General features: G+C 36.5%; 1 protein-coding gene across 11 annotated transcripts in view; it reads left to right on the forward strand.

The window, feature by feature from the left end:
• Window positions 1-27,140, forward strand: part of FER (FER tyrosine kinase) — a 196,501-nt gene that overhangs the window by 59,756 nt on the left and 109,605 nt on the right. For 10 of the 11 annotated variants that reach the window (XR_012648927.1, XM_075020214.1, XM_075020208.1 and 7 more), the window contains exon 11: window positions 24,041-24,133. Coding sequence is in view for 10 of the 11 variants with exons in the window: in XM_075020214.1 (XP_074876315.1) it covers window positions 24,041-24,133 (93 nt within the window). In the remaining variant the exon portion in view is untranslated. Of the gene's footprint in view, window positions 1-24,040; window positions 24,134-24,369; window positions 25,425-27,140 lie in introns of those variants that run through there. The other variant, XM_075020216.1, reaches the window with a different exon arrangement.

Here is a 27,140-nt window from a genome sequence, read left to right on the forward strand (position 1 = left end):
ATGATCAGAAAATAAATGTTCTTGCTGCTGGTTGTTCATCCTGGTATCATTCAAGAGGATCATTGTTTCTTCAGCTATAAATCTGTTCAGGCTTCTCATCTGTATCTAAAAGCAGTTCATCTAAATGTTGTCTGATACTACATTTGAATATGTTTATTTACCTCTCTTCAGAAATTTTACAAATTCTTCTCCTAAGAATGACAAAATCATAATTGGCTTGTGTTGTGAGCATGCATATGAAGTAAATTCTCATGTATTCAGTCACAAGTGGGTTTTTTTTGGTAATTTAAAATAAAAAAGATGATATGCAAAAGAACTTTGTCAAGTTTCATGTCTCTAAGTATTTATATGGTATCATAAATATAGACAATTTCATAGTGGTATAGTTCGCAAATTGTTTTGTTTTCTGTCTCTTAGATCAGGTAACAGTAGAATAGAATACTTACAAGGAATGAAATTCTGAAATGCCATTTGGTGTGTTTTTATAGACAGTGTTATGTTACGTGTATGTTATAATTTCCTTTGTTTCCGTGTTCTTTTTGCCTTTGTTAACTGTAGGAAGTTTCATATTTTGTTAGTGTGTTCAATATGGTTTGGTTTGGTCAATATATTTTACTGTTTGTAATAGGTTAGCTGTGTATTGGTGTTCATGTACACATTTTAAGAAAAAAAGGAAATTACTGAATGGTTCTGTTCTGTTCAATCATGATAGCATAGCAAGGAGTTAAAAAAATTCTATTTTTGGCCATTTCTGAGCATTGCGTTTAACAATTTTGGCATCATATGTGGAAAAATAAAGCGTATTTTCCTGTTTCTAGCATTCATACCATTCTACTGAAATAACCATGCAAGACAGAGATAATTTTAATGCTGAAGGTGCTAAAAGTTTAAAATAATGTCTTTGAGCCCCTTAGAGTTATGCAGTTATGATACTACACGCTGTGCAATCGGGAGAATCTTAGTTAACTTTTTTCTTCCATACTTAAAAGTAAGGAGATAGATACTAAGAAAAAGCTGGTTATTCCTTGTAAACATCTGGGTTTTTTGCCAAAATGTTGTAGTATCCGAATTATATATTATGTTACTTTACAAAAATTAACCAGTAACTGGAAGCTTGAACTAACTTTTCAGTGTTTAGATGTTCAGTCAATGGATATATGGCCTGTCATCTGTCCTAAGATACATATGATATTCTTGCTATTGATATGATCAACAGAGCATGGCAGTAGTCCACCATAATTAAAATAAAGAAAACAACAACAACAAAACTTTTATATGTCTAATGATCTGATTAGAAATAAAAACATCAGGAATATTTGGAATATTGCAGTGCCAGTTAACCATTTACTCAGGTAATTAAGTACAATGATGCTGGTCTGCATTTCATAGTAAGACTTTAAAATCACAGCATCAGTATTGGCTTGGATATTTTTACAGAATAGGAAAACTTCAGAGAGTGCTTAAGCCTGGCAATAGATTTTGTTAATATAAAATAGTAATTCATTTTGTTTAGCAGTAATACAATGAAATCTGTATGCAACTTTTAATATGTCTTCTCCTTTTTCCTTACATTGTAAAACCAAATATTATAAAGGTGCAAACCCATTATTTTTAAGAATATGTATTTAAAACTATATGGTTTTCTCGCTATAGAAATGTTTCATATACATTTATTTTGCGTACTGCAGCATTGTATTGGAACCATTGTTAAAACTGAGACTTGGTATGCAGGCTCTGCAATACTTGAAAGACTTGTCAGCAGGTGGAGCTCAGTGCCAGATGACTAGTTATGACTGTATAATCAAAATTTTTCATCATTACATATGTTTAAAAATGGCATATGAGACACAGAAATGGGAGGAAAAAATGTGTGTTCTCATTTATCTAACATCTAAATAATGTGAAATGGTAGTTTGGTTTGGTTTTGTCCTGATTTTTTTGAGGCTTTTTTACAAATAATAAAATACAACTGTAATGTAGAAAGACCCTAATGAGTGGTCTTCAACATCATGTAAGCCAACTAAAATAACTGTGAAGCTATACTGCCAATGGAGCAACAGTACAAAGTCACTGTTCTTTCTCCATATGCTCCTTAAAGGACTTCCAGTCCAGCTTGGTTGTCAGGATGGAAGGCTCTGGAGCGCAGATGTGTCAAGAAGGAGACTGTAATGTTTCTGGTAACATGAACTCATGAAAGGTGCACAGGACAGAAGGAAGCTGGACCATCATGGTATCATGATACAGCCAGTGGCATGGATCTAACTATTAATGCACCATTCCAGGAGAGTCCCATGCTTAAAACTGTACACATTTGGGTATTAATAAGAGATTTTACATTTCTGAATTCCAATTTTATTCTGTGGTAGCAGAATTATCTGAAAAGAAAAATATAAAAGTTCAGTGCATATCTAATTTTTTTTACTATTTGTCATTCCTTTTTAAAAGGCTTCAGAGATCCTATTCTCAGTGATTGCCTTAAAAGTAAGATAAGCCAGCTTTTAGTGAAGAGTGTGGTAAATAGAAAAAAAAAAGTTCTCAGTGGTTTTGGAAGAAAAAATATTAAGTGCCTGAAACAGTGCTAAAGTGCTAGCGTCATTTTTTGTAAATTATTCTAAAAGTACCTTTTTATTTTCCTAATGTGAATGCTTTATATTTCCATCCCTGCTTTCTAGAATCCATGTACTCAGTGCTCCTTCTAATAGCATGATCAACAAACCAATAGTCTTAGAGTCTTCCTCTGCAGGTTTCAGTCAGATGTTTTCAGGATTCTCACTAAAATCATAATTGACAAATTTAATCAATTTGTAAGTTTGAAATTTTTTAAAGTCAGTTACATAGGTATGAAAGAGCATTTACAGGAGTTGGTTCTGTGATTAAAGATGCTTCATTAAATGCATTTTAGATGATGTATCATAAGCCCTGAAACATAATCTTCTGAGAGATGTACTTACACTCTAGGGGGTGTCCTTTTCCCATACTGTCTCAGGCTACATAGGATCTTTATTTTCAAACAGATGCAGGGAACAGCTTCTGTGACAGCCCATTGCAGCAGTAGCAGAAAGCTTGATGGTAGAGACAAAATTGTTATTTTTTTTCTTACTGTCTCAGAAGAACTGAGGCATTCCTATGCTTTGTAATGCATTGCCAAATAGCTCCCTTGTTTATCTGTCCATGTAAGTAATTCTCTACTAATTTGTGGCTCAAGACATTTATTTAAAACCAAGATTATATGAGTTCATGTATTATATAGTGGTAGGGGAGCCCTTCACAGTTATTTGATTTATATATTTATAAACCTTGTAGACTTTAATTGTGCTATTCCAAGATTTTAAGTTTCTCGTCAATAGAAACAGGGCCAAAGTAAGTCTGTGCAGCATTGGTATCCTTATCCTTTCTCTTATTTTTGTCTCAGCATAGGAAACACTGCCAGTGCAGTTATGTTGTAGAAATTGTGCCTATTAATTCATAACAGACTTGGAAATAAACAGTTGTATTTGTGGGATGCCTAGACAACTGAAGTTCAACTAAGTGATCTTTGCTTTGGGCCACTTTCCAAACTTGCTGGCTGGGACCTGTGTTTCTGGCTTACAACCAGAACTTAACATGGAGCAAAATTGCTCCAAATGTCAGATGCTTCTAGGAAGTGTGCAGGGTGAACTCTGTTCGTCTTGCTCTCAGAGTATGTTCTAGCTTCTGTTTCTTCTCTTTGTAAATCTTACTTGCGTGACAAGCATATATCAGAGGAAAGACTATCCAAAAGGAGATACTAAGGTAACAGACAGGTAAACTCAGTCATACTTTGTCCTGCATGGGTATTACTGACTGATCCAGAATTTACAAGATGGGAGGTCAATGGAGCTGTCAAGGCTCTTTCCAGTGAACATGCTTAAAAACTTCTGAAGTAAAAGATTAACCTGACAGTAATCTTTTCATAGACTAAGGCTCAGAATTATGTATTTGTTAAGGGTAGCATGTTATCTATTGGAAAGTGTTGAGCAATAACCTAGTCTTGGGGAAAGGTGAAATTGGAAGTGTGAACAAACTTTGAGAGGAATTGAGGGAGGTTGCTCGTTCAGAGTAAACAAAACTCTCAGAATATTTTAAGTGCAGAATTAGTTTACCCTCTGCGTATGAAGGATAAGTATGTATACTTATCTTGAACTGACAAAAATATTTCAAAAGCTTTCAGTTTTCCTTGAGGAAGAAAGCTTCATCATAGTAGTGTTGCCGCATTGCGTACCCACTAGGGATTTGTTATTTCAGTCAAAATCTTCTCTGTGAATTAGGAAAGCTTCACTCAGAAGTTTCCCTTTGAACAGAAATCACACACTGGTATCCAGCGTATGTTTCAATATGTGTTGGAATGTTTCTCTGTGTGCTGGGAGGAAAGTAGTAATTCTCTTCCAGAATTATCACCATTCGCTTCTTGCATCTTTTTCATAGCAATGGGACCAAATTAGTGTGATTATTAACTTCTCATAGCCTCTAGGCAACACACAGGAAGTAATGTAATAGAATTTGGCTGCTCTATATCGTGTCTCTCCTTTTCTTTTTTTCTTTTTTAAGTGGCTGGTTAAAAATACCCTTGTTCTTGAAGGCAATTATTGTGCTTCTAAAAGTCTTAAAATTTATGGTTTTAATCTAGTGGCACTGGTAGTTTATCGCCAGATTTGAAGTGTATCATTTATGCTTTGCTTTGAGGCTTCTGCTATTTTCTGCCATGTGGGGAAGCTCTTACTGCTACAGATTGAGAAACCAGAATGGCAATCTAATCCATTTTTCAGAGCACTACCCTTATGATAGAGAACAGATCATTTTTTGTTCTCCTTTTTACTTTTCACTGTTTGTGATCTTTAACAGTGGGGTAAATGAAACAGTGTATTTCAGATATCACTGTTGTTTTTTTTTTTACTTTGGGTCACCCTGCAGTAAGATAGATGCAAAACATTTCTGGTCAACTTGGGATCCAGGTGCCTGAACATCAACACTAATGCCATTTTTAGATTCCTTAAGGTATCCTGCCTGACATCAGGCTGTGACTCATGTCTGCCAGTCCCATATAGATGTCTTGGATAACCTAACCCATACAGAGTACTAGATATTAATATCCAAACAGGTGAAGCCCACTTTCCAACAGACACTTTGAAGTTTTTTGCTTGAAAAAGTCTTTAATGGTAGGAAAAGTGAAAGTCCCGTGTGAGATTTGATAGTCACTGTAATCCAGTCAAAAAAATTCCAGGATTACTTATCTCACATTCTTTTTAGGTAGGTACAGAAACAGGCCACAGGAAAGTTATCTTTATTGGGCTGTAGTGTTAGGGTAGTGTGAGAAAGACAATGACATTTGCATGAAGATAATACGAGATATCCAGGAGTTTCTGAAACTAATGTCCTCATCCTGAGAAGAAGGAAAGCTTGGACTATCACAGCCAAGATACATGGAAATGTGTCATTCTTGAAAAATGATTGAAGGCCTTTAGTTTTGGGGCACTATTGAACTCTGATGACTTACTTCTATTTTTAATCAAATAACATTAGTGATCTGTAAGATTGTGTGTGTCAAAAGCAGGTTTGTTTTCTGGAAGTGACTGCAGAATTTTTCTGCAAGCAAAGTAATTTTTTTAATTGCAGAAAGCAAGAGTTCATTGTCTGGAAACTAGGTTATAGATCTGTACAACTAAAAAAAAAAAAGAAACAAGAAACCTATATTAAGGATAGAGTAGCTAAGAATTACTTGCTTGCCTCTGAGTTTTCCTTAGTCTCACTCAGTTCCTTTAATAAAAGACACCTACTGAAAAAAAAAAAAAAAAAAAAAGTAGGAAAAGATATGTCCTCTTCCAGAAAGTGTTATGATTCTTTTGGCTGGAGAGAAAGCAGAGGAGGTTGTTCTGGGGAAAAAAGTTCAAATCTAACATCTGTGAGATGCTGAATTTAGATCATCTCTTTACCAGGTGCTCCTAACGTGCTCTTTGGTTCCTAATCAGCATTTACTTGAGCAAGTAAAATTCTTAGTCAAATAATTTCTTTTATATTAACTCTTTTAGGGAGTTCTTAAAACCAGTTGGAACAGGTATTTCATTTGACTTCTTAGTAACATTTGGCAGCTGTATTAAGTTTCATAAACATGACATTTTGAGAGAAATGAGATGACAGATATTTCCTGTCTCAGTGTATCACAGGAGCTTGTCATATATGTGAATCAAATTACAGGGAGAAAGTCTCAATATCTTTCTTTGAGATTTGATTGCACTTTAAAATCTCCTCACGTAGGCAGTATCCAGAGATATGGTAGGAGGTAAGTCCTGAGTGGTTGTTAGGGTGCAGCAAGAGCCAGCTGCTCAAAGAGGAGAGGTGATCTAGGAGATGAGGGTGACCCCAGGCTGGGCAGTGCCCTCACTGATGGGGTGCCATCCCACCGGGTCGGAGCACAGTGGCAGAGCCAGATGTTAACAGAGTCCATGGGCAGCTCCAGAGACAGCAGAGCAGTGAATCAGGTCCAGAGTCCGGCTAGGAGTCCAGTCAGGAGCAAAAGGAAAAGGGGTCAGAGACAGGGCTGAAGACAAGGCTGTAACATGGGTCCAAGGTCTGTCTGGGATACAGGACCAAACATAGGACTGGAGAAAGCTACAACATACGTATGAAGGATCCATCCCGGAGGCAGGGCTGGAGACAAAGCTGGAGACGGGTACCTATGATACAGCTCAGGCCAGGAATTGGTGTCCAGGGGAGAGCTGAAATGGGGCTGGTGGGCACATGGGCAGGGGTAGTGTGAATCTCCAAGTGAGACTGGTCAGGGCCACTGAAGCCTGTTGGTGCCCTCAGGACACTAATATTCTGATAGGCACTTGCTTGCTGAATGAAAGGACTGCTTTAATTTGTTGCTCTGTAGATCAGTTGAATGAGAGGCTAAGCAAATGGAGCCAACTTGACAATTTCAAGATGCATGTGCTGTTTTACAGGTTGTCAGTATAATTCCGTCAGAGAGATTTCCATGAGACTGTGGCTTTGCCTTTATCAATACAGATTGCCACAGTGACGTGTTGGGTGCTAAATCAAAGCATAAATAGTGTAATCAAGAAAAATACAGGATACAAGTGATATAGCCTGAGAATTTAAAGAATTAGGAGCTATATCTGCTAATGTTTGGTTTTGATGTGCCTCAGAATTACTTGTTTTATTTCCAGATCTTGGCTTCAAGTACTAAGATGAAATAAAATCCCTCAATGTTTGGGTTTATAAGTAATATAAACTCCTGTCATTCCCCCTTTAGATTAAATTTACCAAGTTTTGCCAAAACTTTGTGACAGTGTGGACTTTCACGAAGGCTAACATAACTGACATTTTCTCACTTTGGAAACATGTATTTAGCATTTACTTAGTGACTGATAAAAATGAAAACAAAGAACTGTAGGTAGGAGAGAGAGAAATGGAAAACTTGAATACATTGGTGCAGGAGGGCTAAAATGAGATGCTTGACAATTTCAGTATCGTGGTAACCTGAAGTTTTCATCTTCTGTGCTAGCAGCTCTCTAGAGCAGTTGAACTTGTTAATTGTTATAATGAATTCATTCTGGGTGAGCAGAGAATGTTGCAATATAGAAGAAGCTGATGTGACTGAGCAGGGATTACACTGACGTGACCATATACCATTGTACTAAAACAGGATGTGAATTTTGTGTTACTTTTAAGTGAGGGAAGATATATTCAGAGAGTTCTGCTAAAAAGAAAAAGTTTAAAAGTAACTTCTGTGTTCAAAAAAAACCCAACCACTTTTAGCTACACAGGTCTCTGGTTAGTCTGAAAGAGAAGCCCGAATCCTCAAGAACAATGAAGATTCAGAACAGTTGATATAAATTCAATGTTCTTAGATTAACTAGTTTGCTGTAAAAGTTAGTTGCTATTATAGTATAAAGGGGAGATGTTGTTACCTCTATGGGGGGGCACAAAAGGACAAACTTGGAGATGGGAATTGTGAGCATTTCCTAACTAACAGGATCTTGTTACAGTGTAATTGTGCTTGTTTAGTGATCGTTGATGCAAGTTCCAGGCTGCAGTAATATGTGACAACTACATAAATACCATTAATGGAGGGATGATTTGTCTTCGAGTAATTTTTGTATGGGGCAATGAAGTAGCTTTTTGAAAAATGTGACTGTTTTCTTCTAAGGCCGTTCTTGTTGGGGGAACATCCTCTTTAAAGTCACTAATGTGGTTAGGAAAGCTCTACTGAGAGCCACTGTGGTAGTATCCCAAGCTGTGTCTGTGTATTAGAAGGTTTTGGTCCACTTCAGGTGCTTGCTGCTTTTGTGTAGTTGATCTGTTCAGTCTGTGGGATTTATATATATCATTTGTAAATTAACACTGTTTATATGGAGCATTGTATCTATGCTTTGACCTTGGCATTAAAGTGTGTCAGGTACAGTGTGATAATGAAAGGTAGCTTTATAATATGTGATGAAAATTAGTGAGGAAATAAGGATTTTCAACCAAGATGACTGAAGTATCATTGCAGTTACTTTCTTCTATATACTTATTAAGAATTTGACGCAGTGAGCCATATATAACTATATTCATAATCTGTAGAAATTATTGATTCTTTTGGGGCGGTGTGTGTGAAAGAAGTTTCTTCTGTAACAGAGAAGGCGGGTCTTTGATTTGACAAGCAGCTTGAGGATGCTTAATAGGTACAGGACTGAACTTTGAGGAGAACTTCCTCTGAACTTTGAGGAGAGACCCCTTGGTTGGACGGTCCCCTTTTAATAAGTAATGGCTGAAACATGTGGAAGACTCCTCCTGTTGACCACTGAGCATAACAACTGAAAGTCTTTTTGTAATTCTGCAGGAGAAATGCTACCTAATTTATTTTGCCTCACTGTACTAGATACAATTTATGAGCTTCACCTTGGATAGGATTGAAATCTGTTACTTTCTGGTACCATTACTGAGACTTGCACACTAAGTCTTTTCTTCTTGATGACTGTATTTTCAGAATAGTCTTGTTTGTGTTTATGATTTATACAGCTGTGATCTGAGGTATGACGTGAGTTCAGTGAACCATAGGCTTTACTCAGAGTAGAATTTGAACACTGCCTATTTTCTGGGTTTGCATTTTTGTTCTTGTGTTGTTTAAATTGGCAGATACTTGTGGTGTTTACTTAAAGTGTAAAAATGTCTAACACTATGTTGGTTTGCTCTTTTCCCTTATTTGAGAAAGTAGTGGGTATTTGTGTATTATGCATGTCTGTTCTGAACAAAAATGTTAGTATATTTCCAGTAGTTATGCCAGTATATATTATTTATAGAAATAAAAGCTTAATTTTAAATTGGCACTCTACATATATTACTCATTAAGCCTACCTTAGATATGCTGCTAAAGTTATGTGTTGCATCTCTTACAAAGTTGCTGTATCATTTTATCTATTAATATGCAAACTCATTTTATTAATAAACTCATACAGGGATCTGTGAAAACCAAAAGCAAACATCACGTTCTGACAGTGCTAGCTGTCAAACAGAAATACCTCATCAAATTTGAATCTAGTCGTACTACAAAATATTTCTGGTTATGAAAGGATCAGTTTTATTCTTTAATACAGCTAGCGTAAATGTGGATCTGGCTAAGAACCTGTTGTGTCCCGTCTGACTGCAGCTGTTCAGCGTTAACTCTGTGAAGCTTCGTTTTACTGTAATAAAACAAATGCGTCTTCTCACAACGTTATTTTCAGAACAGGATGCATTTGCCAGTCCATATTTAATAATGCTATTTATTGGGGGAAGAAAAAGGCTTTACATCCTGTCAGATCACATAACAGTGCATTTCATGTCACTTGGTGTAGCATTTCCCAGGGTGGCTTTGTTAAAGCCAGTCAATGAGTCATAAGAGGGATCTTCATTGGTAGGTGCTAGTTTTTGGGTGGCGGCAATGTGGAGAGGGCAGAATCCAACAAAGGTTACCTTAAACCAGTCAGAACAGTATGATAATAAACTTAAGCACCTCTGGTGAATTCATGTAGTGGGTGGCTGGGGAGCCCAGATTCTTCACAGGCCTCTAGGAACTTCCTTTAAGGTTAGGGGAAAACTTGGGGGTTCCCCCCCACCAATGGAGTACTGTCTTCTGTAGGTTGTCTTCTGCTACAGTTGGGTTGCAAGTCCCTGCCTACAGCCTGGGAGTCTGCAGCTATCGAATATTTAGTTCTTGGTGTCTTCTGAACCCTGAAAGGACTTACAGTTACTTGTGGATTTCAAGGTCATGCAATATAAAGAGGATGGTTTTGTCCTCTGCTCCTTCCTCACATGTTGACTTCTAGCAACTGTTCCCCTAGCAGCTGTTGGCACTTCATGGTATAACTGCTTCAATGCCTCTAATCCTTTTCCAGGCACCAGACTTTCTTGGGCTTAAATGCCTCAGATCTGGGCTCCACCACTACATTTGTCAGACGCATTTCTTTAGCAGGCATTACTGTGTGTATCTGTGACTAAAAAGCAACCAAATCCAAACTACAGCTTTTAAAATATATATTTAATGAGATCTGGAAAGACTGTATATCATTCCTTCTGTTACTGAGTAATGAATTCTAATTAAAGTAATTGAACTGTATGCTAAGCATAGTCACTAACAGCATGCTGTATTCAGTTCATGCTATGTTTATAAATACAGTATTTGATATCTTTTGGGCTGCGTAACCCCCAGTTGGCACAGTGCTCTGCTTTGTTGGCTGATGCACAGACTACTTGCTCCCGTTGCTTCAGTTTTCACTTTATGCAGCTGGTACAGCATCCAGTTAGTTGCTTCAGTTGTCTGTCCTTGTCTTCTCCTTTGGATACAAAATGCTGAACTCTAAAGAGATGCAGTCCTTCTTAGAAAATCTCCTTTTGGAGGGAACCTTTGCTTGAGCTGAGGTCAGGTGAAACTTTATTTTCAGTATCTCTAGGAGGAAACCCCAAACTGTTCTCACTGACCCCTTACCTTTGTTCTGTATTCCCTGTATTTTTCTGGAGTGTCTTTTGACTAGCCTCCATGGCAGCAATAATTAACCTGCTCGTAGCTCATAGCTGTAATTTTTCTCTTTGCTGCCTTCTAATCACCCTCCTACAAACTGCCAGGCAGATTTGCTGTATGAGATCATGTTTCATCAGGATACTGATGCTGTTATAGTCAGTGGGACCAGAAAAACTTTGCCTGTGCAGATCAGGAATAAAGAATTGAAAACAGTTCATGCTTTGTACCTTGCTGAAATGTGGCTTGGCTTCCTATCTGGAATTTTTAAGGTTTAAAATAACCAGAACACAGGTTTTTGCTAGTAATGAGAAAAGAAGAACAGTTTGTGTTTCTCAGTCTGCAGGGTATGTAAGTATACATAGATTTGTGGCAAGCCTATTACTGTTATTTTAAATTTGTATTTAGTAAAGATAATTTCCAGTTCCAGGTGGCATTCTTTGGCATGTACACTGCTCTCCAGGGATTCACCAGCATGCTTCTGGTAGCTGTGGGTAATCTTCATCGTTGCCTTACTTTAGATACTGACCATTGCAGAGACCGTTAAGAACTGAGTTTTTTTTACCATTTCATGCAACGCTTTTTATGTTCAACATTCCAGGTCCTCACATAAAAATGCCTGGAAGTTGTGTTTATATCTGCTTAATCTGCTGAGTTCATTGTGTAGTGCACTGTATGTGTAGTTTGATGCTTCAGCCACCTGCACTGTGAAATTGTTCATGCCTCATGTGAAATGTAGCCTAGAGGTTCTTCACCTGTGGCTTTGTATTATTAGCCCATATAGCCAACTTTCACCAAATGTTTCCTCTGTTAAAACGGCTCTGTTTTGATGGCTCTCAAACATGGGTCAGCAGGGATAACTCTACCTCTTTTTATTAGGTCAGTGGTTGAAATGAAGTTCTATTAGTCCTTAAGTAATATTTATCAGTTTGAAGAGTTATATGTTAACTTCTTTAAAAGTTAAGCTATCTACTGGCCACCTAAAACTTTACCATTCAGTTGAGGAAGTGCTATTACAGAATATTGTCATTTGTTAACAAGTGCCAAAACCACTGTCTGCCATTATACTTTTTGTGGAAAAATGAGTGTATGAAAACTTCAGGGTGAAGAATATATTTTCTACACTAACGTCCAGCTTTGGTGGAGCAAAACTGATCAGTTGATGTTTTATCACATTTTAGTCAAATAGAGATGAAGTTTTCCAAATACTAGTAATGCAGCATAACATGTGTGTATTTAAAAGAAATCCATTTCTTCCATTACCTTATCAAGAATTTTCTTTCTAGCTCAGGTTTCAGGTTTTGGTTTTTAACTTGAAAGGGGAATGGCAAGATCAATCTGTGTGTATCTGTGTGTATGCATGTATATTACCAGTTTTAAAACATATTTCACATTGAAGACTTCATTGCTTCAAATGAGAGCTATAGGGTTGATCTTGATTACAACTGTGGGGCAGCAGTTCTAGTGTTACAGGATGTCTCTGTTCTTCTGTAGAATTTGGGTCATGCACGCCTGAAACTATTTCAGCTGGATGTATACAGTAATAAAGTACAGAATAAAACTAGCTTCTTTGCATCAAAAATGCTCATAAGAATTGTTAACTTTAAATGATTTGTGGATGCACGTGTATTTCTAACTAATAAAGCATGTGCTTTTCATAGCCATCTGACAAACTGTAATATCTAGATGATGGTAATATAAAATTCCCTCACAGTTGGTTTGCTTTGCATGTTTTGTGATCTCTTAACATTTTTTCTCTAACGTATTTTGAGCTTTATGTTGTTTTTAAATTTATGGTTATATTCTTGAAATTTCAAGTCACATTCATGAAATCTCACTGATTCACTGATTGCTTGTTCTGGTGTTGCTAGTATATGTAACTGCCAAACCATAAATGCTGGTTTCTAGGCTAAAAAATTATATCTGGCTTAGGAAGATGAAAATGTTTGGAAACAGGGAGATTATCTGAAGAAATGTAATACATTCCCATTCGATTTGCATACTCTTTACCTCACATCCATCCTTGTCTGTGGTTCAGGTTGTTTTGGTCACTCCTTGCCTGGACAGCAGCAGTAGTTCATTCACTGCTCTTTGACTTGTTATGTTCTTGGTTTTCTCAAACAGCAGCACAGCCTGAATGTTGAGCAAGAAGTTGTCCTGGCAGATGGTTACTTTGACTGGCAACTGGTTCATCATCTTGGTTTTTTTGATGATGAACTGCCAGAGAATGTGAGAAGATGTAGGTTTTCTTGCTTTTGTGAACATTAGGTACTGCAGTACAACTAGGAGCACTCAGTGCAGTCTGTTTTATATTCTTCCGTTGCAATGTCATGAGCTTACACAAAATTATAGGAAGAGAGGCCTTGTGTTTATGTTTGGCGATCTCTTACTGTAATGTGGCAATAATAACCAAGGAGGAGAAGGACTATGTTATGACCAGGTACTTCCCTTTCAGCTGTAGCAAGTGCTATGCAAGATGAAATTTGATCATTTTTGATTACGTGAGTAGTAAAGTGATAGTGTAAAAATTAATAAAATATTTGTACATTTAGTTAATAATAGTATTATTGATTAATAACAGTGCTCTTGTAATCGATGAAACAGTTCATATCTGAACCAGCCTGAGCTTTTTGTAGGTCGGAAGCCTTCTTTTTCCCTGTTACATGTTTCCCCAGTTATATAAGGTAATGGCATTTAAACTTCATTTATTAAAAATATGTATTCATTCTAAATTTGGCTCTAAGCGTTCAGAATTCTGAACTGATTTCTTAAATTGCCTTTATTGAAATCAATTCTCCTTTATTTTGCATCACTTTGCAGTCAGTGGATTGAGGTGTGTTAGGATTTAGTGGTGTACAGATATATTCATTAAGCAAAGAAGAAATTCCTTACTGAATTTCAGGGGCCTCTCTATCTGCCTTGCAAAAGCCTTTGTCTCGCTACTTTTTCCTTTCACAGGAAGGAAAGGATCTCAGTGCCTCAGCTTAGGTGCAGCACATTAGTCATCTTCTTCTCTAGAGCACAGTTGACATTCTTGATGATAATTAGGTGAAATCAAAATCCTATCTTCTTTAAAAATAAAAAGGCTGTTTAGTATATAATAATTAAAATGTACCATGTCTCTGGAAACATTATTGCTAGCCCCCATTAAGAGGTACTTTACTTCCTTAAAGACCTCTAATACATATTTGTGTGTTTGGAAGATTTACTAATCATTTCAAAGATGAAGGTGACATTTCCCTGACATTTCATATATAGCTTGAAAAATTGGTCCTCTGAAATTTTAATTAAAACAGAAAACATAGTGCAGACAACTTAACTGTACATTCTGTTCTGATAGTCATTCGAAAAGAAAGCAAAGGGTCAATCATAGTATTCATGCTCCTTTTTTAAAAATTAACTTATTTCCAGAGTGTTTGCTGACATCTGAGGCTTTCCTAAGTCTGCCAAAGGCTTTCAGGTTTTTGTCTCCAACTAGTTCACCAATCTCTTGTTTAATGCTCGCTCTTGCTGCTGTTCCCCTGAGCAAAAAAATTACTTTCCAACCTGTGTTGCACCTTCAAGTTTCTGGTATGTAAGTAATCATAGGCACATAAGTAATCACAAGAGCAGAGAACTGTATTTGGAAATAAAACAAATATTTTTTGATAGTAAGCTGAGTGAATTCCTTGACTTATTATAAATTATACATATTATTTCTAACAGTCTTTTTTTTAATGTTAGCGTCATATTGTGTAATTACAGTCCTGCAGACCAGACTGTAGTAACAGTACTTGATTTCACATATACCAGTAATGAACTCTCACTCAAATAAGGTCTAAATGTTCCTGAAGATATCAGGTCACTATTTACTTAGTGATCAAAACCAAAAAATATGCTAGAAATTTTCAGGAAATGAACAAAGAATAGAGAAAAAAACATTACATCACTGTATAAATTGATGTGCACCTGCTTCCCAAATGCCACAGAACTGCAGAATAATTTAAACTGGAAGAGATCTCAGGGAGGCCATTTGGTCCCACTTCTTGCTCAGAGCTGGGTCATCTTTGATGTTTTATCAGGCTGTACAGTGCCTTGTTGCAGTTGAGGTTGTAGCAGCTCCAGTGATGGAAGTCTCTCTGGGCAACCTGTTTCAGTGTTTGATCAGTGTCCTCCTTGAGGTTTTTGTTTTTGTTTTTTGTTTTTTTTTTTTGTTATCTAACTGGCATTTTTTGTGATGCAAATTGTCTGTTGCTGCTTGTTCTTTTGCTGTGTACCACATAGAAGAGACTGGCTCCGTGTAACCACTTTTATTTTCAGCTCCCTAAATTACAAAATTGGTGTAGGAGAATTCAGAAAGGCAAAATAATTCTCAGATATGTCGAGGAGCTTCTGTAGAATTAGTGAATAAGTTGATTGGGCTTTTCAGACTTGAAGAAGCACACTAAAGGGGAATGTGATAAAGATGTATACAATGTGTTGAGTGTTGAGTGGCGTAGAGAAAGTGAGTAGGGAATAATGGTTGTTCACTCTCTCTTCAGAAGCAAGAAGTAGGGGCCATCAAATAACTACAGTAGGCAAACGATTCAAAGCAAGCAGATAAACGTGTTGTTCAAAAACATGTAATCGAGTTGTGCGACTCATTGCTACAGCAGTGGGTTGTAATAGTGCATATAGATTCAGAAAGCAGCTGAAAAAATTTATGGATGGAAAATCCTTCCATGACTGTTACATGTAGAAACATTGCATCTTACACTGCTAAGGCAGATCTTGTACCCCAGGTCTTCACAGGACAAAGATAGGCTCTGAAGAATTACCATTCTCCTTTTCTTACAGGCCATTAGGCCACTGGCATGGCCTGGGATGTATCTTTGGTCTAAGACAAAATAGATGTTCTTAAATTTCACACCAGTAAATCTTGTTTTTCATGCTACCCCCTGCAATTCAGAAGGCAGAACATTAATTTACATCCAGTGTAGTGTTTACAATATCTGTACATCAATTATGTGTTATTTCTTCTGCTCTGGAAGGTGTTACTTGTGTTTAAAACAGAAAATGTTACCTTATCAAAAAATGATTTGTGAATAGCTGTGACATTTAACTGGTTTCACTGTGTACTTGAGATATTTATAATTAGCTTTGAATGTTTTAATTTTTAATAACTCTATGTTACATCTTCATGACTCTGCACAGTGCTGCTCCCAGTTTTAGATATCTACAATAACAAACTAAGAAAATGCATATTATAATTCCTGGGAAGGTGCTCCGAAGGTAGATGATCTGCTCAGCTCAAACAGTCAGCTCATATTCAGCTGGCAACTCGTTCCGTGTGTGAGTGCCATGTTAATAATTTAAAATACCCTGGTTTTTTTTGGTAAAGATAGCATGATTCTTTATCTGGTTTTCTACGTGTGGTCTTTCTGAGATACCCAGTTCTGTCATTGATGAGGAAAAAATTAAAAAACCCCACCTTTTACAGTATGAGATTAGTCTTATTTCTGAAATCAAATCAGAGACTTCAGGGACATCAGGCATGTTCTACTGTATGTTCAGGTTTTAATATACATCAGCATTTACATCTCCCTTAATATGTGCTAATACCTATAAAACAGACCCACAGAAGATTTTGTGGTTAGTATATCCACTCATCAATAGGCAGGCTGGACTTACTGTCATAGTCTTAAGTTTACTACATGTTTTTGGGGCCTCTCCTAAATAACTTTTAATCTCCACTGCTGAAGTGACTAATGCAGAGGATCATTTTCAGAAAATTATTTTCTCTAAAGCTTGTTTGAAGAATTCTTGCTTATTAATCACAAAACTCCACTCTCATGCCAGACATCTATAGCTTTCTAAAAGCAAAAATTTTCATTGTTGTCCCCATTATCTAAATTTGAAGTCTTAAGATGAATGTCGTTCTTGCACCTTTTTCATCAGGGAAATCATATCTTCAAACCCAAAATGAAGCTAGCATTCACTTTACGAAAAGGAGAGCATCTTAATTGCTCTGGCAGACACTGTCTGGTATGGGGTTTTTTATCTGTAAGTTCACTGAACATATCATTTGCAATAATGACCAGGAATTCCTTCCTTCTGGTTTTATATTGGAGCTCTTATACTGTACTGAAATAGTTTTCATCAAAATCTCTGAGGACTAGTTCCCTAGCCAAATCTCTGAAACAGTACTATCATGCTCATCATTTAGATATCACTGATTATGTTCTTCTAATTGAAATCTCCTTTTCTTCTGACAGTGTTTTCTCTTTCAGTTGGAGAGTCCTCATCATATTTCTTCTAAATTTCCTGTGAAGGTTCTCTAATTTCATTTGCAAGCCCACATTCAACTTCTGTGTTGATGCTGATGGTTTGTATCTGACTCATTAGACGGTGTTTCTTTGAATGGAATAGTATTAATTTATTGGCCTATTTATATCGCCTATATCTACATGTCTGGCTAGTGTTTTTAGCAATATTCAATATATGCTGCATTGTCCATTGTCCCTCTTATTGCTAATCTTCCACTTTTTGATCAGTGGAGACAGTGTTATTATTTGCCTGTCCCTCAGAACCATTAATTCCGTTTTATCTTTGATCTCTTTCTAGTTTCTTGCTTCCTTGCTTTTCTAAAAAGAGTAGAGATTATTTTTCTTTTGTAATAACATCTAAGATACAGCCTTTTTTCTACATTTATACAGCGAATAAGCTCTTTTGGGCTTTTACATTACGCAGTTCAATTTAAGCAAAATCTTTTGCCCCGTGGCTTTGTCTTGCTCACGTTCATTCAAAATACCATTGTGAATATGATTGTTAGGCCGGTCATTTTGATTGTGTCACACTTCTGTGTTTACTGTATTATTTTTCATGTACTCTGAGATCTGCGGTTATTTTGCACAGTGACAGAACTGTATGTCTGGCTGTCCTGGTTTCTGCTGGGATAGAGTTAATTTTCTTCTAGTAGCTGGTATAGTGTTATGTTCTGGGTTCAGTATGATAATAATGTTGATAACACACGCATGTTTTCAGTTGTTGCTAAGTAGTGTTTATACTAAGTCAAGGATTTTTCAGCTTCTCGTGCCCAGCCATGAATAAGACTGGAGAGGCAGAAGAAGTTGGGAGGGGACACAGCCAGGACGGCTGACCCAAACTGGCTGAAGGGATATTCCATACCATGAGACATCACACCCGGTATATAAAATGGGAGGAGTTGGCCAGGGTGGGGCGGATCGCTGCTTAGGAACTAGCTGGGCATTGGTCAGCAAGTGGTGAGCAGTTGCATTGTGCATCGCTTGTTTTGTATATTCCAATTCTTTTATTATTATTGTTATTGTTATTGTCATATTATTATTATCATCATCATCATAATTTTCTTCCTTTCTGTCCTATTAAACTGTCCTTATGTCAACCTGTGGCAGAAAAAGACCTAACTGCAAGGTTCAAGCAAATGATTTATTTGAACTTTACTTACAGACTTAACACGCCACTATTGCAGGTTCTACAAATACAATGGAGGAATGCACTATTGCAATTTTTAAGGCAAGAGTAGTACACTATTACAACCACAATCAATTCACAGACAACCACAAGCACACACATGTTTACAAACTTAAAGCATAAACAATATTCACCTACCCCTCCAGGTAAGGGTTCTCAATCCCAGTGAAGCTACCTCGACCAGCGTCCCGATCAAAGGGGGGGAAAGGGTTTCGTTCACATGCCAACTGTATAGTCAGAGAAGTGACTCCCCCATTTCGAACCTGAATCTTAGCGGTTTTGTCCCCTGACTCGTAGAATGGTGTGTATGACTATGTCTTAGTGGATTATGATATATGTCTAAATGGATTATGTATATCTGAGTGGAGTTTCCCCTTATCTTTCCTTTGCTGGTCTGTGATTGTTTAAATACACCAGGTTGTCATTTGAAACTGAAGCTGAAACCCTCCAGTTGTTTTTTTTTTTTTTAATCTTGCTTCCTCAGGCAACTGAATAGTAGTTGGATTGAGACTCAGGGCATACCATTTTTTAAGGGATTTCAAGGCTCAGTTTGGTTCTTTGAATGGTGCAGCCACCGCCCTGTTTAGTTTAGGGTTTATCAGACAACCTGGGGCTAAGTTGTCTACACAGCTCCCTAAGAGTCATCTCTGCAGAGGGACAGGGCCTGAAGGCAATCCAAGGCTGGGTCGCTTTTGTAACCCCCAATGTGTCCCCTGTGTGCACTAGACATGGTGAAACTCGTTTGTGAACTATGAGCTGGACAATCCACACACAACCCACGAGTTTTACTTTCTTTTTTCCTGATTCTCTACCCCATCCCACTGCAGGGGGAGTGAGTGAGTGGCTAATGGGGCTTTGTTGCGAGTTGGGGTTAAACCATGCCACTGGCTGTTGTGGTTTAACACCAGCCAGCAACTAAGCACCACGCAGCCGCTCACTCACTCCCCCCCACCCCAGTGGGATGGGGGAGAAAATCGGGAAAAGAAGTAAAACTCGTGGGTTGAGATAAGAACGGTTTAATAGAACAGAAAAGAAGAAACTAATAATGATAACGATAACACTAATAAAATGGTAACAGTAATAATAAAAGGATTGGAATGTACAAATGATGCGCAGTGCAATTGCTTGCCACCCGCCGACCAACACCCAGCTAGTCCCCAAGCGGCGATTCCCTGCCCCCCTCTTCCCAGTTCCTATACTAGATGGGACGTCCCATGGTATGGAATATCCCGTTTGCCAGTTGGGGTCAGCTGCCCTGGCTGTGTCCTGTGCCAACTTCTTGTGCTGCTCCAGCTTTCTCGCTGGCTGGGCATGAGAAGCTGAAAAATCCTTGACTATAGTCTAAACACTACTGAGCAACAACTGAAAATATCAGTGTATTATCAACATTCTTCGCATACTGAACTCAAAACAGCACTGTACCAGCTACTAGGAAGACAGTTAACTCTATCCCAGCTGAAACCAGGACACTGGCGAAAGGGAGGTTTTTGTCCACAAGACCCTAACAGTTGTGGTGCATGACATAGAATGTAAATTCTAGTGGAAAATCCATTAAAATGGACAGGAACTCATGTTGTACAAGATCCCCCAAAGTGAACGTACAAAACAAAAAAGCGTGACTTTCTGTGTATCATATATAAAGATGCACCTGAGGGAATCCTCAAGCAAAATAGGGAGTGCTTCACTTGCGGTTTTCAGGTGGCCTGAATCCTGTGCTTCTTTGGGGATTTTTTTGCTTTATTTTTCCTCTCTGCGTCTTGTCAGAAGAGAAAAATGGAAAGTAAAATTAAGAGTGCCAGAGTGCTTGTCTTCTGCTGTGACATGTCTTGAAAAGAGCTGAGGTAATTGTTTCAAGTATTAAAAAGGAAAAAGAGAACTGGAACGAAAAGGCTGGCTAGGTGTATACAACTGGGAACAGGGTTTCAGCATTCCTTGTTTTGTGACAGAAGGGTTATAACACTGCTGCATCCAAAACCGGTTGCTTGTAAGATATGACAGAGCGCTCTAATCTGATGGTTAGAAGTAGTTACTGTCAAATAGTTTCTCAATAAAAGAGTTATTTGTCTTAGTAAATCCTTTCTATATTATTTGGAAATAAAAGCAATAGTGCTTTGCATTATTTACCAAAGAGGATAATGACAGGAAGTCTCACCTGTAAAACAGCTGTTTGTATTCCATATAGAAGTTCATCAGTCCTGTATCATTCCAGGGTACGTAGTTGGATTTTCAGCAGTTTGCTAGGTGTAATTGTCCAATGGATAGAAAATTCATGACCTATTCTAAGTGTCAGTCCCAAGTCTGGTGGAGATTCATTTTAATGTATTCTGGAAAGTGATTAGAAATATGGTTAGTCCCAAAAGGGAAATATCAGTCAATGCATTTTTCATAACTCCTTGTATGATGTGCTCTCATGCCACAGGTACATTTAAGCAGAGTAAAAGAAGTAGATTAAAAATGTTCTCTAATGATAGTATATATTTTCATACATATATGGCTTCTTAATGGTAAACTACAATTTATTCTACAGTAATTCAGTTACTGCATAAAATATTATAGCCCACAGAGAGTTTGGTGGTTTTTTTTTCTCTAATGAAATTGGTGTAGTATAAAATAAAGGAAGTGACAAATCATGCTACCATTTTGCTAATATCTCTGGAATTAATTAATTTAAACCAAAATGAAACTGAATCAGCTAATATGTTTCAGTAGCTGCATCGTGTATGCTAGCAAGCATACTACTCCATAATGCTCTCTACAGCATCCCTGATGCAGAACTCCTAATTCCTTTCCAGTGTCCTTCTCAGGTTTGTTAGTCAAATAGTAATGTGTCTTATGAGTTTGTCTGAAGTGTATGTGGTGACTACATAGCCAGCATGGTTGTGCTGCTTGGTCAGATGTTTGTTGTTTATTAGAATTAGTATTGTGTGAAATTATAATGAACTTTTCTTCCTGAGGACACAGAGAGTCTCTGCTCTCTGTTAGCTTCCTTCAGAAATTTTAAATAACATAATAACCTGAGATAATCCTTTCATCTACTAAGTCCTTTGCTAAATTGTGAGCGCCTTGGCTGAGAGATTCAAAATTTAATGTGGCTAGGGTGGAGATCACTGAAAGACAGCTCTGATGTGTATTTCCTTTTGATTTGGAAAGCAAACTTAAAATAATACCCTCATTTAGCTAGTAAGACTGTACACATACATACATACATACAAATGTGTATATCTCTCTAAAAAAGAGTGGATGGGCTGTTCTGGGTTGTATTGTTATATTAGTTTAGGTAAACATTTATACCTAATATGCATAAAAAAACCTCTTTGCACTGGTGAATATACTATTCTCAGTGAGAACTGGTTTCCTGCAAGATCTAATGGGTCCTTCTAAGGTGGTCTGCGGCTGGGCAATGGCAAAAAAAATTCTGTAAAAGTCCACTGTTGCTGGTCTTCAGTTATTCAGGTTGCCCTAAAAATGCTTCGAATAAATAAACTCAGTACAGGCTACAGTTGTGTTTGTTATGTGTTTGATAATGCCTGCTCTGCATACTTATGAGTCTTCATTGCTGTAAGATACAGAGTAGTTTCAGTATGTCAGAGGGAAAGTGCTGTGTAAATACTAAGCAGTGTTTATAAATGTATTGCAGTTTGAATAGGTCATGCAGTACATTTTGAACAAAGCCGAAGTTTATCCCTTAAATCTGCATTTTAATACTCATTCTATTTAATGTGACTGTTAGCCTCTATATAATATTTGGTGGTACTTATCAAAGTCCTCTGATGGCCCAGTCCCTGAGTCTTTTTTCTGGTACTTCCAGTCAAAAGAATCTCCTCTTGTTAAAAACATTTTTCAAAAAGGAGAAACTGGTGAATGTAGAACTTTACTTGTAGTTTGATGTTGTCATTAGATAAGCACACTATTAGTATAAGATAGAAAGAAAACTCCTGAATTTCTTTAGGGGAAGCATAGTAGAATTCATGCATCTTTTGGTAACTTGTTTTTTCCTGTCATATAAGAAGTGTACATTGAATTGCAGGTAAATCTCATGGCTCATTTCTCATGTGAGAAATATGTGGATCACCCCACACTCAGCATGCAAGCAAAATGAGACTCTGTGTCTCCCTATTCTTAATGACTTGGCTTTTTTTTGTTTGTAGCCAGTTTAATTCATCAATATTATAAAAATAAAAATCAGGACTCTGCACAGAGTTTTTTATTTTAAGAAAATTAGTTGGCATACAATATTACTTAAGTCTGATAAAAGGAATATACTTGGGTCTGATAAAAGGAATCAAGGAAGTGGGCACATAGTTAATGAGTATTTCAGTGACCAGTAAACTCCCTATTAGTGTTTTGACTATTTGACTGGTTTTTGCACTGTTTTGTCACAGCATACAAATTAAGGCACATTGCAGAATTTTGCTACCAAATAAATAAACTTATTTTACTAAGACAATGTTTAACCTATATCCTGTAAACTAAATGGTATTTAGGAGTCATTTTCAAACACTGGTATACTCTGTATACAGAATGAATAGATTTTGTTGCTTATTCGGAAGTCCTGGAATAAACCAAAGCTGCATTTATTACAATATCAGATTTTCAGTTTCTTCAGTCAAGGCTGTACATCCAAAACTTAGAAGCAATTTTTCTTTGTAAGATTAGCAAACAGTTGTAGTCTGTCTCCATTATCAGTTTCTTACAGTTTAGGTAAGCTATAGCTAATTAGAATGAGATTGTTAATGTGTGGTCTCACTGCTTCAGGTTTAATTACTTTGCAAATACTCAGTAAAATATCTTGGCTGTTTCTGAGGGTGATTTACAAGAAATAAACTCAGTTTGTCAGTGTTAAAAATATGGGGTTTGTATTTTTTTAAAGATTCTTTGATATTAAATTTGAGAGCTGATGGTAAGTCAGAGTTTAAGAAATATATTATGAGCACCTTGGAATTTAAATTGACTTACCTTGAACTAGAGGTGCGTAAAGGCCGTTTCAGTGTTCCAGTTAGAGCCCTCTTCTTAAAGAATTTAAAATGCAGATGCTGGCTGCACCTATGGTTTATGGTAGTGCCAGAAAACAAATGGATCTTGTAACTTGCACTGGTTGGTATTTACACGTCATGTATTTTTAGAGAAGAACATGTTAATAAAAGGAAAAAAAAACCCCATGTATTAAATAAGGATAATATACATATGTATTTTTGTTTTACTGTGTGGGCTTTTTTTTATTATATGGTTCCAAATCAATGTCCTTTTAAAATAATAGGTATTTTAGAAGAACTGAGAATTATGTCTTTTGTTTTTAGGGTGCAAAAGAATTTCAGTTCTCCTTACAGTTAACAATAGTGTTACTTAAACTAATTGTACGAAATATTTAAGGAATTACAGAATTTGTCATCAGTTAAATTGATACGAGGTAGCTCAATCCCACTGATGTTGATGCTTACTGTTTTTTTTCAGTAGAGGCTCAGCCCCTATCTTTTAAATAAAAAAACTCCAGGAGTCTACATTCCACATTCTCTAGTAATTCAATTATTGTACCAATTTGCTAATTTTCATTGGAGATACTACTTTTTCTCCTAGGACAAGAAGGACAAAGTCTCAAGATTTGACACTATACGTCATTCCATCGCTGGAATTATAAGGTCTCCAAAATCCATGTTGGGCTCATCGTCGGTAAGTGGTATCAATACTGCGTTGTTGTACCACATACTGTTATTTTTACAGCTTAAGTAGGAATTTTTTCTGAAGCATCATGCATTTCCATCTACATGGATAAAAATTACATTAAAATAATGTTACAAAAATGCTGTTCTGATTGATAAGCAGACATGGTAATATCGTGGCATAATAGTATTGTCAGTACAACTTGTTGCACTTCAGGAAAAAAATAACTTGTATGTTCTTTGCAGGTCCCAGGCTCGTGCTATACTTTTAAGAGTACTCTTCCCAGTGAGTCTGATTTACTGAAAATACAGTGTAGTATGATATTCTGTATTAGGTCATATGGTCATGCATGTTTTGCCCATTGTTGCAATAATTATATTCCCCATATCTGTTACAAAGCACCAGTATATAAGCATATTATTAGTAGTAGTATTACTACTAATGCTACTACTACTTCCTCAATACCTGGTACTATTTAAGTAATCAGGTATTACACATCTTGCTTCAATCCCCACTGAAAATGGTTGTTGAGAATCTCTTACTTTTAGTTGGGTTTTGTTCAGGTTCCTTAATGGATGGAGAAACTTTTGTTTCTTTTGCTTTTGTATTACCTCTGATCGATTTCATATAGAAGCTTGCAAGACTAATTAGAATTCTTGAGCACCTACTTAGTGAGGTGTCAGATTTTACTTGAAGACCTTCCTCCTGAAGTGGAACATGTGATCATCCTAACCCTCCCAACAACAAAAAACCCCATAAAACCCAACACTCCCTCTGCAAAACTCAAACAAACAAAAAAAGCTGGGCAGAATTTTTAAAGCTTTTTAAAACTGCCTTTTAATTGTGATCTTGTCACTGAAACATTAGCTCAAAATAGCATTTTTGGGAAAACTTTAGAATGAATGGGACTTCTATACTTCTATTTTATGCTGCAGGATTGCATCCAAAGACCCATTAAAGAAACTTTAAGCTAAACAATATTCAAAATGTGTGGAAGAGATTACAATTGCATATATATGTATACATATATGTGTATATACATGTGTATACATAGGAAAATTGTACATAGTGATAAAGGAATGGAATAATACGTATGATAATGAGATAAAATTAGGACAGGAAGGCTTTTCCTATGAAAAATGTGGAAGTTGCACGACATATTTGAAAAGTAGTCGGAAAAACCCTGCTAAAATATTAAAGTATCCCTGGAGATAAAAAAAAATCTCCACATTATCATTATCTTTGGTTTATAAAACTTATAATTGATGTAAAAATGCAACATTTCATAATAAAAGCATATTAAAACGTAAATTGCTATGACCTCTGTTCTTTGTGTAGATGAGACATAGCCTTCAACTTTGTCTATTTGTATATGTTATACAACTTGCTATGATTCTTTTTAAAAAATAACAACACTACCTAAAACTGCTTCAGAGAAAAATTGGAAGAGAAAAAAATTTCAAGAAGAGTATCAAGATAAAATATTGAAGATGAAATCAGGGGAAGTCAATGTCAAAATTTTCATTGGCTTTAATTAAAGTGTCATGTTAAGTAACCGATGTGCCTCATTTGATTTTCATTACAATCTATATCACTATTAATTCCATGGAAGTTGATGTAAACCTGGGTGTAGATATATGGTAGGTAGGCTTGCTGAAGCCTTGGAATATGTTTGGGAGAAGTAAGATCGGAACTGGGTCACCTGAGGCAGGAAGTAAAATCTGAGTAACAAATGTACTCTCTTGATTACCTATCATTTAAATAAACTTCAAAGTCAGAATATATAAACCTATCAATTTTCAGTTTTGCTTTGTGTTTTAATTTAGCAATTTCTTGTGTGTTAGAAAAGCTAACCATGCATATACAGCTAAAATTTGCTTCCCGAATTCGTAATTAGCTCTTAATGTGGTCAGCTGCTCAGCTTTTTCCTGCTGACAATTACATAACTATGCTTATTGCTAAATATATAAACTGGCACTTAAAACTTATTATCCATCAATGAAGTATGCTAAGAGATTACTGAAGTTGTATTAAAAAATAATAATAACATACATAAAAGAATTTGCTATTTTTTTAAATAGACCAATACAAAAAAAGGTCTTGAAGCAGAGCAAGAGAAGGACTGGTACTGATCCTCTGATGGAGTATAGTCTAAAAATGTGATGTTAACTACCTGTTTTTATATTATATGTTTTTAAGTATATTGAAACTTTAAAAGTGGAGCCATATTTTGGTTTAAATGTAGTGCTATTCTAAAAACACTGTCCCATATTTAATTGGTGGGAGAAGTTGAATTTTGTGTGTAGTTAGAGAAAACAAATTTTTTTTCTGTCATCTGAAGAAATTCATAGAGAAACCCTGTACTTCCAAAAGCAGCCAGGACTTTAACTGTTACGTATGTGTTGGAACTTAAATGCTTTACATGTTCTCAGAATGAGAAGGTAAAGGGTAATATAGGGAAAAAGTATATAGTTTGAAGAGGAAACAGCAAGGTTAGGGATTCAGGTGGCTTCTCCTGGACAAAATGCAAGCCAGTTTTCTATAATAGCAAGAGACATGAGTTTAATCGAATGAGGAGAGAAAATACAAGAAAAGGGACAATTTTCATGTACCTGTAATGCAGTGCTATGAATGAACTGAATGAAGAGTCTGAATGAATTGCATCATGAATGCCAGCCTCTGCCCTTCTGCCTATTTTTTTCTTGCCACTGAGGCATTTGAACTTGTTACAGATATCTGTTATTGTTTATAGGATTACCTTTTTATTGTTTGTAGGATAATAAGTGGAATTGATGTTGGTTTCATATGGTATATTAGCATGTGGGAATGAGTCAGGTACACTTAGGCTAAAGGCAGGATATTCCACAGGGAATCCTCTCAAATTATCAACCTACATTTATTGCTTTACTTTCTTATCTGTGTCTGTGCCCCTCTTTTACACTGGGAGAGAAAAAATGTCTTGACAAAATGTTTTGTTTGCTTGAAGATGGAAAATAAGGAAGTATGCAAAGTTTGA

Source organism: Buteo buteo, chromosome Z (genome assembly GCF_964188355.1).
Source record: "Buteo buteo chromosome Z, bButBut1.hap1.1, whole genome shotgun sequence".
In the NCBI taxonomy this organism is placed as follows: domain Eukaryota; kingdom Metazoa; phylum Chordata; class Aves; order Accipitriformes; family Accipitridae; genus Buteo; species Buteo buteo.